Source organism: Stegodyphus dumicola, chromosome 6 (genome assembly GCF_044657685.1).
Source record: "Stegodyphus dumicola isolate Sdum_Otavi_A_Nest chromosome 6, ASM4465768v1".
In the NCBI taxonomy this organism is placed as follows: domain Eukaryota; kingdom Metazoa; phylum Arthropoda; class Arachnida; order Araneae; family Eresidae; genus Stegodyphus; species Stegodyphus dumicola.
In genome coordinates, this window is record NC_140773.1 from 191,120,939 (window position 1) to 191,134,487 (window position 13,549).

A 13,549-nucleotide genomic window follows, 5' to 3' on the forward strand; every position below is an offset into this window, starting at 1 on the left:
TGCATTTAACAATAAAACTTCCGTAATTAGAGCTTGACTAACTGATCCGAATATCATGTGACTGGATACTGTTGCCATAGTATTTTGCATCGTTATCTTTGTTTAACCCGTTATTATTATATTTACCCTCTATTAGAGTTTCTACATTTTCAGTTAGTAGAAATCACATTAGGCGAAAACTGAAGGGTCAATAATGGCATTTAGAACAGCTTGAAGACAATGTACCTGGGTAACTCTGTAATTTTGATACAGGGACAAAAAATATGCTCTAAAACAATATTATTTGTTAGATATATAAATTTGAACTCTTGTCCAGAGATGACAGTTTGTGGCAATTGATCTATCGTAGAATAAATTTTTAAAGAAAGGAAAATGGAGCTGACGCGAGAGCATTATCAGACTATGATTTATCTGTGATTTTAATAAGAGGATAAATCAAGAATTATTTCAGCGTCTATAATTAGCACATGAAAATGTATCTCCATCTCGCTGATGTTCAAATTCTTTCCTAGATGAAGAACATGTAGGAACTTCTTTGTCAGAAATTTAATGGAAAAAATCATAAAATATTTCAAAATAGCGTATATTTAGAATTTCCAATATACTACAGTTTGGAGATAAAAATGCTTCATTCCGTACAATGTTGCCACTGCTCGCTTTAAATTCTTGAGTTTGGCCAGAAAATATATCGGCCATTTTACAGTGATAATCACCGTACCTTCAAATGATACCGAAGGACCTTAATTTTGGATCAGCAACTAACTATACGTAAAATTATTCATAGAGAACTGCATATGAAAAAATGAGTATGTCGTTAGATTCCCCAATAAATTAACAGAGCATCAATAAACTGAAGCCTGTCAGAATACTTAATACTGGTGAACACCGAATTATCTCTAAAATCACATCTCGCGCTGAAAAGTACATATTGCTTCTCGACGCTCCAACACATCAAGACAGTAAAAAATGGGTCTTTGAAGATGACCCCCAATCAACAATGGTAAAAAGAATAAGAAGAAATGAAAAAATAATGTATCCGGTTTTCTTCAGAAGTACAGGAGTGTTCAAAGCTGTAAAGTTAGCGAGACAGAAGGACAGTTGTGGCTAACTGGAGATAAGATAAGTAAGTATCTTTCAAAAACTCTTCAAGAAGTAAATAGTATTAGGTAGTACATTTTCTCATTTAGCAAGAATAACAGTCGAAATTTTTCAACAAAAACGCATCAAAATGATAGACCTTTTTTCCTGATCTTGCTATGCGTGATTTTGAGCTATTTTTTAATCTAAAGCAAAATTTACGTTGCCGTCGTGAGATCAATGAAGCTATAAAAGCACACTTTTTTTACCGATTCCAAGAAATATAATTCGAAGCACATAACCGCTGAAACATTCGCTCAGAAAACTGCAATGGATGTTAAAGGAAAACCGTTTCCTTCAGTAGCCATTAAAGTTTATTCTATTTTGAAAACGTTTAAGATTTGGTAAGAATAACTTGTACCATTAAACTGAAGCTCAAAAATTTCAAAGTAACTCGTTTTTATACGCTTATAACCAAACCTCATAACTTTTCAAAGTAACTTCTGAAGGTGTGAATCTTTGGAGTACTTCTTGACACTTCAGAAAACATTCAAAATCCGTGTTTACGAGTTCGTGGCATAATGTAGAGCGAAATGGTGGGTGCTTACGTTAACCTTCAAGGACGAGCTGTTTTCAAGACCATTTACCCACTGACTTCGGCAAAGGAAATCATCCGTTTGAAGCAGCTGATGGACGAGACAGGGTTCGTTTCTAAATATAGCCTTTTCACCGCATCTTAAACTATGACCCTACAGATTCAGTTTTTTACTTCCCTGAGCATCAAAAGAACATTTACTCAGTTCTAAATCACTCGCAATAGAAGAAGTGATTTGTAGCCTTCATTAAGAATCTTCGAAATTGCTTGGAAAATATACGTGTATATTCTTGGGATTGCATCGTTGGCTACGTGGTCAATGGTTCTTTCAGGTTGCTAGGTTAAATTGCGAGTAAAAACTTGATATTTGTTTCCTGTTTATGTTGAAAATAAACGTCAAATTGGCGTCTTTCCATGCAGCGGTTACGTTGTTCTGAAGGTCTCTTTTCCTTTTCGCTGCTAACGATGCTTAAAGCTATTTTTATACTTAAAAAAAGAAACCAATTACAAAAATGGGTCTTTAAATTATGAACGACTGACAGGTCGAAAGATTATAACTTACGTTAGCATTTAATACTTAATTACTAGCTCAACAGTTTTATGTCATTTACATCCTTAATAATTTTAGAAATTATTTTATATCATTTAATTTATCGACTCATCAACTTTTCCACATCATATCGACAATCTTACTAACTTCTGTTATTCTGAAAAGTATATCTCACAAAAAAATTACTTCAGCTTCATCCCTGATGAGTCCGAAAAGTCTTTTAATTTCGACATATCTTTAGAGATTATGTTTTAAAGCAAGGATTCCCCATGGTGTTCCCAGTGGGGCTGGTATGGACCTTCTAAGGGTCAATGAAATTTTAAAGGAGCTGTTTGGTGATCAAGAGGTCAACAGCTGAATATCCGGTGTCGTCTCAGATAAGGTCAAGGGGAGTCGGAACCCCCTATACCAACAATGTTAAATTGGCCATTTTCAATGTACCTTTTCTCAAACTCTGCTGTAGGTACAAGGTTGAAATTTTTTGGGTAATTAAAGTACATCTATTTGATTATGCTAAAATGAGCTTTTGAGATATTTTGAATTTTACAATAATTTCTAAAATATTTTATTAGGTAAAGTAAAATTTAGCACTTTTCTCTCACAAAAAAATTTGTGAATTTTTTTTTCTTAGTTTATCACAAAAAGCTCATTTCAGTAAATATTAGGAAACGTAATAAGTAAGCCATAAAAATTTTACATTCCTGTGAGCCTTAGTTTCTGAGAAAAGGTACATCGAGTATAAAAAAATCACGCTTGGAGAAAAACGCGTTTTTATGTAAATATCCTCATTTATCAAAGCATTCGATGATAAATTAAAACTAGATTTCTTACAGTTCTAATTTTCATAGAGACTAAAGTAAGATATTTTTAGAAAGCTAAACGTGTAGAGAATTTAATAATGGAAAAAAATCCCAAATCACCATTTTTTGAAGATTTTTGACTTCCAACACCCCTCAAGAAGCGGAAAATGACGTTACTTACAAAGGGGAAAGTAAAGGGTGTGCTAGAGATCATAAGGAGAAATATGTTTTAAAAGAAAGTTGTTTTTAAGTCTCGTTGAATACTAATATAAATCAGGAAAACCAGGAAAGAAATGAAAAGTTAACTGTCTGATATTTTTCTTCTCAATTTCGCAGAGGGCTTAGCACCACAGGCACTTTCAATAAAAACTAGAATGGAATTAATAAGAGAGCTCTGATTTGCTTTTTATCATAACTCAGTAGTTGCCAAAATGTGCACATGGATGTATTACATGGTACCAGAATGGTAACAAATGATATAGGATGTGAAAAGTTTTAAAGTGATGTTTTTATTTTATATATTATTAAAGGGTTTAATAATATTAATATTCACTTTTTTTGGGAATTATTAATCACATATATATACTTACGAGTACAACTGTGAATTAATTTGTAATTATTAGATGATTTTATTAATTACATCTATTTGTTTATTAACATTTCATTATTACGTTATTTTCGTCTAGGAATTTCCTCGCCTCCTCTCTGAGGGATATATATTTCACATATAAGGTCATTTCGGTCAAGAGGATGAAAAGTTTAGGAAATAGTGCTATAAAAAATAATCCGATCCAATTCCGGTTGAACAGCACTAATTAGCAGTGTAATTATTTATGAACAATTACAATGCTAATCAGTGCGAAATTAAACAATTACAGTGAAAATTGCAATTGTTTAGTTTTTAAAAGACTTTGTAGCATCTATTGTGAAATTCTTATATATATGCGGCTTAAGTGTTTGTCGCCGATAGTTTATTGGTTGCTTGCGTAACTGTAAATTGTTTTATTCCCCGTGCAGTGGAGCGCGTGACGAATATTATGAGAAAGCTAAGCCGGAAAAATTAAAAATACAAGAGCATGTACATTTAACACTTAATAAATAAATTTAACATCTATATATAATAAAATTCGGAAATATGCAACCGCCAACGATGAAAAAACAAATAAAATGAAATAAATAAATAACTTTATTATATGCGGCTTAAATGCCTGTTTGTCGCCAATAGTTTATTGGTTGCGTGCGTAACTGTACTAGCCAATGGAGTGAAGTTGCCATGGCACAGGTTTGCCGTTTCAATTTAGACGTAGACAATATCCTGTAAAACTTGCCTTTGCTATGACCATCAATAAGTCTCAGGGCCAAAGACCTGAGCCTGCATTTGGGCACGGTCAACTTTATGTTGCCTGTTCAAGAGTTCGTGAAAAAACGGACGAAAATTAAAAATAATTGATGGTCCTCTGCAAGGCGAGCTTAAAAATGATGGAAAGATCTACACAAGAAATGTTGTGTCCAAAGAGATCTTTGACATGTGAATTAACATTTTATTATTTAAATCACCTTTATTTATTGAGCTAGCGGTGGCTCTTAAGAAATGTACCGCCAGTGGTTTCCTTCATTGCACTCTACTTTAAGCAATTAAGCAAGTAGAAGGGGGAACCCCGTGGGGCAGTAAGCAAAGGGGCGTCCTCGCCGCCTGCCCTGGGTAATTAAGTTTGAATTAGCAGACACCTTTGCACAAATCATTTTAATTACAATTTATAATGTCTAGAATAGCGGTCATTTCGTATGACCGCCGGGCTTTCTAGTATTTACTTTATCATGTTAAGAATAAGGAGGGTTTGTCTGTTTGTATAATTTGAATATAATAAAGCATATGAGGACTAGCTGACAATGCTATGCTTTCGTGGAGAATGTTCTAGGGAAAACAGGCTCATATTTACATTGCACTTAAAGAAGACCATGAAAATGCTTACGCTTAATTGTAAGCTGTTAAGAGGGGGTGTCGTGCAGTCCCTTTGTTAAATTTGCTCTAATTTCCAAGCTCTTTTTGTTCGCTATTATATTTATTCAAAGAAAAACACATGTTACTCTCTCATCCTAAACCATCATTCTATACCTCATGTGAAAAACGATCCTCCTAGAAGATCAACTGATGTAAAAGCAAAAGTAATATATTTAAAAGCGAGTAATTTATTCCACTTTTCATGTAATTTCTGCAATATTTTGTAATACTTATCTTTTTTAATTAAAATTATTATTTTTTTTTTTTTTTTTTTTTATTTTTTTTTAAATAGCTTCCTATTCCTTCACACTCATTTGCAATTTTCGTTTTTCTAAGAAGTGGAACATTTAATTAGACTCCGATACATTGTTTCATAAGTAGGTTGTTTGTTAAAATTTTCATAACTCACTTACAAAGCCAGCCCATTCACGGGGTTTCAAGCTATTAAAGAATTGCCAAGTTGATCATTCCATTCATTGATCTTATCGACTCAAATATAGTGAGCCTGAGTGAAAGGATAAATATCTTTTGCAAATATAAAAGCAATAATAAACACATTTCTAAATAATAATTTTAAAATATAATATTGACGGCTGTTTAAAGCTCATTTAAAAAAAGTTTTAAATGCAAATATATATTTTGCAAATTACAAATATTTTCGTAACATATGTATATTGTTACGAAAAGCGCGGTAAGATAGCTTCCCCGCTAAGCATGTTTAGGGTTGCCATAAAATGGCAAGGGAAGGCAAAGTTGCCACATTTGGCGACAAAAATTGGCGATATACCATGGACGAATAGAGAAACTTCTGGAACGAATTCTTATCGGTTTAGCCGAGAATGTTCTGGAACACAAGCCAAAAGCTATATAAACTCTGCTGGTACGCAGAGAGTCGGTCAATCAGTTAGTTAGTAAGAGTCCATCGAGTTGACAGACAGTCATTGAGTGCTAAGTTGGTCGTCGAGTGCACCGAAAGAGTCTCTTCGTGTATCGCGGTTAGTGAATTGTCGAGAGAGTGTGTTGAGCTCCGGGAACGACTGAACCGAAGAGTCAGGAGCTGTACTCTAGTGTACCGCCGAGTGCAACGCGAGTTGTTGTGTGGAGAGTCTCGAGAGTACGTGGAGTTCCGAAAACAACCGAGCAGAGTCGGAAGCTGTACTCTGGTGCTTTGCCGTGAAGCTGTCTTCACCGTGATAGCCCGAATGATGTGTCGCTGATGGTTCCAACGTGTTTATTGCAGTTCTTCGATGACTGAAAACGTGATTTTGGAGCTCTCTTGGATAATATTGGCCCATAAAGTGTGTTTTGATATTTCATCAAGTGCTGTTGTCATTATTCACCCCAAATCTGCACGAACCCGTAACGAGTGTACTAAAGGCAGAAAAATAACATAACAGCTGGTGTCAGAAGTTGGGATTTGCGAGTGAATGCCAGTTGTTGCGTTATTCTTCTCCTTCTTTACGTACGGGTTCGTGTGGATTTGGAGTGAAACAACGACGACACTACTTGATGATGGAGTATCAAAACACACTTTATTGGCCAATATTCTCAGGCCGGCTCTTTTACTTTTTTTTCCAAATACATTTTGTGTATAATACCACGGCAATCCCACTAGATACAAAGCATGATATTTTTGTTGGTCAAATTGCGCTTTTGCAACGCTGCCGACGGGCACACTGGGCGCAAACCAAACCACTCTTCGGTCTGTGTTGTTGAAGTTAATTCCCTTTTCATCACAAGTGACGATCCAGTCCAGAATCTTGACCTTGCGTTGATATTCGAGCAGATTAGTGCATGCCCGAATGCGTCTATCCTTATCTGCTTGAGTCAGCTCGTATAGCAACCAGCGATTGAACTTATACATCAAGTTTATACGATGCATAGCGCGACTAATGGACATGGCACTAACATCTAACTCCTTAGAAAGCTCTCGAGTGGTTGCATGCTCATCTTCTTGCACAAGTTTTCACAGGCAGGCCTCATCAACATGAGTAGGCCAGTCAGATTGCTCCTTAAATGTCATAGTCCTTGTTTTTTAACATTCGGTAGCAAACCTTCACAGTGTTGTATGATACAACATTAGTACCTAAAACCGTATAAATGATTTGGTGACATTCTGTACCTGGCATTTTGCAACAGAACTGAAAGTAAATGATGGTTCTAATCTGGTAGCGGGATAGTTCCATTTCGGACACCTTGTACTTAATGATAACGATACATTTTGACAAATTTCACAGCACAGTGTTCGAAAGCGATCTTTCTTTCAAATGCCAAAAATCATTTGACAAAATATGATTAAATATGCCACTGCGAATTGTCTGCGCAGATGATATTTGCAGTGGCGGAAAACTTTCGTTAAAACCCGATATTCATGTTTCGGCAATGTCAAATTTAAGAAAGAAATTTATTTTTGACTAATAACAAAACCTAACTTTTGATGCGGTCTCCCGGTTAATGTGGGGTCCATATTTGGGATAGTTTTATACACGCTATAAAAAATAAAATTAGAGGACGTTTGATTCCCGTATAAGGAAAATTGATTGGAATATTTAATTCCAGAATTTGCAAATTTTGATGAGGGATCGATTAATTAAATTAGAATAATTCGAGGAAACGAGTTTAAGAGAAGTGCCGTAGAAAAGGTACATAATTTAATAAACCGTACAAGGAAGTCATGCGGAATCCACATCAGATGTTTTTTTCCTCACGAAACTGCTTATGCATATTCCTGACAGTCTTCCATAACATGTAGGTTTTCCTCCATACATAAGAGTAAGTCCTTCGGGGAATTCTGTTAGGTTGTTCACCTTTAGCAATAACTTTATTACGGCTGTCAGTTCCTACTCTGTAACCATACCGACAATTTTTTTCCCAGTTTTTCAGTTATGCGAGGCCAAAAACAACAACTGCTTTCCTTATTTTCAAGTATTTTTTTTCATTAATTCCTAGAAGCAGTACATTTGCACCAAAGCGATCACAAAAACTCTTCTTTCGCAATTGATCAATGAAATACTATAGCATTCTTAATTTTTGCATTACTTCGATTTATAGCTATGTGATTTAGCATTTTTGCATTTGAAAGACTTTTAAACTACGAAATTATTTCCTTTTTTAAATTCCATTCCTGAAACCTTTCTTCGAAAATTGTAAAATTTATTCCACATGTAACCGTCTTTCATAGAGAACAACGCCCAATGTGCGTCACAGGACTACGTTTTACACCCTTAAGAATGCAACTACAACTACAAACTTCCCCAGCTGATATCAGGACAAGTCCACGAAATTCATTGTGGCAAGGATGGAAGATTGCGCCTGTCATTGGCAAGACTCTTGATCACCGTACAGGTGACAGTTCGACTTTGCTCAGTTCCGCCCCCAGTTTTGAAGAAGAGCATGCCGGGGGAGTCGAGTTCGAGGGTCTCTCACTCTTTTCTTACTACCAACTTCTCGAGAGGATTTTGGGCTTTCCGCATATTTAATCTTACCCCATGCTGCATAGACACTATTCAAAAATCCATTCCTTATCCGGAATTCGATCCCGGAGCCTTCTGTACGACAGTCACAAACCTCAATCCCAGTTGGGCGGTGACTAGAATGTTGAAATTGCAGGATAAGAACTCTACATCCCATTGGCAAATTTCGCTTTTTGTCTTGTTAAGATCTTATAACTCAGTGTAATTCAAAGTCGATTGTCGCAAAAGTCACCGAATTCTCCAGTTTGGGACGGATGGTTAATTACGGCAAGCGCGCAAGAGCTTTGGTCTTGCCTGAGTAAAGAGAGAGATACCAATGAGAAATTTTCTAAGGGAAACTATTTCGTATTTACGTCACAAAAGGACAAAATCACGGAAATTCCGTCTAGCCAGACGTTTCGCTAAGATTGGTTTGGTCTGTTTTATTTGATTAGGACAAAGCACCCAAGGGCTACCTGTCTCAAGAAAAGAACGCCTTCATCAAGGACTTTCTAAGGGAAAAAGGTTCGTACCAACGTTACACATGGGGGGAAAACCACGAAAATGCCCATTCACCCTGCTCGTTCGCCTGGTGTGGAAACCAGGGGCAATTATTACTGTTCAGCGACTTTGCCGCTCAGCTGCTGGTCAACCTGTCCCTTTCTTAGGAAGTATATCTCTAATGAACTCGGCAATTTCATGTACCAAACCACCAATTGGCTGCCACAGCAATGCTCGAATTATTCACCTCAAACACTTTTCAAGTTATAACAGAAAATATATCATACAATTAATTGAATAAAACTGCTTACAGTCATTTTTGAACAATTAATAACATGGAATTTTGAAGTTCTCATCATTCTCATGAGCAGACGTGTCTCGACAAAGATGAAACTGAAATGAAAGACGAAATATTCCTCTTGAAAAGAACTTTTTATAATATTTTCTCATGATTATGGACTACTGATGCCTTAAACAGAATCTATAAACATACTTCCTTTATCTACATTTCCATTGCGTCATTGAAATTAGTTCTTGTTAAGCGTAGAATTTGAAATGAGCTTAAGTTCCAATTTTCTCCCTCACTACATCTCTATTTAATAACAGTATAGTAACACATGTAGTACAACCACATTACATAACTTCCTACTTTGTATTCTTTTAGAATTTTTACTTTCTTAGTAATAACCAGAGGAAAAAAACTTTTACTTCAATAGTTTTCGAAATCATATTTAATGCAAAAGAAGTATCTCAAACATTTGGCTATAGAATTAACATATCTGAATTGATAATTTCGCAAATAGATAATTTCATAAAAGGGCCCATTTATTTGGCCTTACTGCGGTGCTGTTTTAGTCTAAATTTTACTTACCGCACTGTGGCTGGGCGTTGATAACCCATATGATGCCCCAGACGATCCGCTCGTCCGGCGAGTCGCCTAGAAAGAAAAGACACTCAGATGAGTTTTGTTGCTAAAGTACTTAAGGATCGCTTTAATTAAGAAACTATTGATATATATTACATTTAAGTAAAAGTATTTTAAAATGAATAACAGATTTCCTTCAGGAGAGAATTATAATCCCAGCGTTCGTAAGTTATAAAATTATTAAAGCCAGATTCTAGTTTATCCATTCATTACAGCATTACGTTGATGTTCTTGTTCCGAAGGGTTTGACACTTGCAACTTAATATATTCGTTGGAAATAGGTTACACCCATGGGCCATTAAGCCGTCTGATGACCAGCGTTCATTGCAGAAGAAGACCGAATTTACACAACAAGAAAAGAGAAATTCCTTCCAGTTTTAATCCAGAACAACCCAGAGAACGGATCTGAGGGTCTCTACAACAAACCTCTCGAGAAGACCTTCGGCTTTCCAATATTTTAAGTGCCCCCGTACAGCACAAATACTATACACTTACAAATGTCTAAGACTTTCCCGGGATACGAACTCAGGCCCAACGATATACCTATCCTGATTGATCAGCAAGGCTAAACAATCAGGATAGATATTAGAGTATAATTAATTTATTAGAATACAAATATTATTTAGGGAGATCAGGAAATCAGACGTGGATCATATACTCTGTTTTAGTGTATATGATTGATGTAATAGATCATTTACTCTGTTCTGCTATATATTTGACAGAGAGGTCCATCGAACACCGAATGATAGACTATGGACGCTGGTTAGTTCCCTCTGGGCTCATATCTTGGCAAAAGAGCAAACTACATGGAATTTTTAGACCAAAGGGCGTTAGCCCAGAAGGGCTATTAATTTCGTTTTGGCATTTTGCGTCAGTTCAATTTCCGCGTTGATTCACTTTTCAATATGTTGCCACCAAATATTACAGACTTGTATTATATTTGAAGAAATTAAATAATGAAGAATCTGCATATATGTATGCATGTTTCTCGCATTGTGATAAAACAACGGTACTAGAGCCATCAAATTTTGAATAACGTAATCCTCAACTGAATATGGGCATCTGGAAGCCTTAATTTGGAATTTAGAATTTGTTTTATTATCTAATTCATATTTTGTTGGACATTAAAGAATTTTTGATTAACAAACTGAACGATTTCAAAGCGAGAAGCGGCAGCACTAAACGAAAGAAAAAAACATTTTTATCTCCAGCGTGCGAGACTGTGTATCAGAAATTTTAAAGATATACTCATTTTAGAATCATTTTGCGATAGTGCTGCTGAATTGAATTTTATGGTTTAAGTGCGAAGAACGTGATATTTAATAAATAAAGGTAATACACAAAACGTTAAAAAAACTCCCCTTTGGGCATAATGCAAAGTCTGAAAGCTTTCAGATTGAAAGTCTTCCATAAAGACATTCCTTTCTTTAAGTTTTTACTCCTAATGTGCTCTGTAGAAAATGCAAAAATTAATATCATCAAGACCTGAGCCGTCATAAATAACGCAAAACAGCTGTTTGTACGAGCACTTCATAAAAATTAACTTACATCAATAACAACATTAAAATTCGTAAAACATTTTGCTGATAAGTGTAAGTCAGAATTCAGAAAAAAAAAAAAAAAAAAAAGATTAAATTGATACGTAAGAAAAATTCAAGCAAAGGGAAAACATTCCAAAGTTTCGAATGGTGAAAAATGCACGAAAATTCGAGCTTTCAAATTTGAAATCTTTTTCAAGATTCGAGGATTCTAGAAATTGAATGTCCATCCTCAATATTAAATTTTTCATTTTAAGTTTGTTACTCGGTTTTATTTATTTACTTATTTGGACCAAAACTTAAAAACGGCTTTTTTGACCTACTTCTGCAGAGGCGGATTTTTTTTAAATTCTTATATTCGTATTTGCGATGTCAACACAATATTTAGCTGCGATTTCTTCAAAACTCGATAACGATTATTTTTATTTAATGTTGATACGATGTTTTATCAATTCTTCGCATACGTTTTCAGTTAACGATTGAACTAACCACGGCAGAGTTTGAATCTTTGCATCTTCAGGTAGATAAGATATTAATCTTCTAGAACGAACTTTGTAGCATAATCAACCGATTTCTAACAATTTTTTTGAAAACTGATCAACTCTTCTGGTCATTGTATTTAAATTTGTATATCAGAAAATATATATTTTATAATGTCTTCGCGTTTTTGCAGATTACAATACGCACACTTCGCTCTCTTTTAAAACGTATTAATTTATGCATAGTTTTTGTTATTCTAGTTCCATTTAAATATTTTGAGATATTATTTGTAAATAGTACCCTTTGAAAACGTGATGACAGCAGGTTACTTCATGTCCTTTATAAATTTTAGAAATCTGAAATTAAATTTAAATGAAAACAAACACAGTGGGTCTTGCTAAGACCAAGAAAAAAAATTTTAGTAAAAGAAACAGAAAAAACAGACCTGTGGCTATGCAGAGTGCTCCATCGCGAAACTAAGTTGAAAAGGGGTTGTAATTCCCTTCTGTGTCCTTCAACGCCATCCCACTGGTCGTGTGACGTAAGTAGGGGGGAACAATGTCACTGGGCAGCAGCCAATGTGATTAGACTGTCTGTTGGCTGTAACTCGTCCCTAATTTTCAAAGGGGGGTCGGAAGACTCGGAAAAATTTCAAAATGGCGTCAGTCAAGTTGTTAGAAAAAAAAACTGTTTCTAAAAGTGAAAATGGCTAATTCAGCTAAAATTACTTAACATGGCCACAAAAGTAAGAGTAAAAAGGAAAAAAAACAGTCATTTGTTAATAAAAGTCGTAATTCTTCAAGCTGGAGGGCGATCAAGCTTCAATGAAAAACGAAAAGGCCCGATTTGTTAATAAAAGTAGTAAAATTGGCCATCAAAGTAATTTAAAACTATTTAAACAATAGTATTAAAAGTATTGTGCCAAAATTTTTTGGACGAAAGAAAATGTAGTGACAAGAATTATCTGCACATTTTTACATTAGATTCTCTGAATCAGCCATCCACTTTATACCGTCCCATTGGGCTTTAAACATAAAATATCACTATCTAATTCAAAAAATCTAAAAATTGGTAAGGCTAATGCCAGCTTTTTTTAATGTATTTTTAATTATTTTATGAGGAATTAGGTTATTTTTCAAGATAGTTACGAAGTATAGTATTTCTTCTTGAAGGTGTTTTGTAGTATTAAAGATTCTTTTTATTCTGAGTAGCTGTGAATAAATTGTGTTAAGGATGACTCTTTTGAAAATATTTGAATTCCAATTGGTTAAATTTAGTGTTGAAAAATTAAATTCTCTTCTTTTGTCGTAAACTTTTATAAAATTGTAATCAATAATATGTAAATCAAGGTAGACTACATTATGTTGCACTATATTTGTATTATTTAGTTTTAAGCATGTAGGTAGATATTAGCAACTTCTATTTTGTTGTAGTTATTAAATGCAATGACATCATCAATATATCTATAGATGTGTTGGTAAAATTTATGTTCTTCTTTACTGAGTGAACGGACAAAGGTAAATTCTTTAGTAAAAAGGAATAATTCACAGACAGAACTTGAAAAATTACCTCCCATTGGAATTCCCTGTATTTGTTTAAAGATGCTATTGTTAAATTGAATAAAATTAT

At 34.7% G+C, this 13,549-nt stretch overlaps 1 protein-coding gene across 1 annotated transcript in view; it reads right to left on the bottom strand.

Moving 5' to 3' along the window:
* LOC118192971 (FH1/FH2 domain-containing protein 3-like) overlaps positions 1 to 13,549 on the bottom strand; it is a 455,802-nt gene that overhangs the window by 387,571 nt on the left and 54,682 nt on the right. The window contains exon 2 of the mRNA XM_085819281.1: positions 9,849 to 9,914. Coding sequence (XP_085675407.1) covers positions 9,849 to 9,914 — 66 coding nt within the window. The remainder of the gene's footprint in view (positions 1 to 9,848; positions 9,915 to 13,549) is intronic.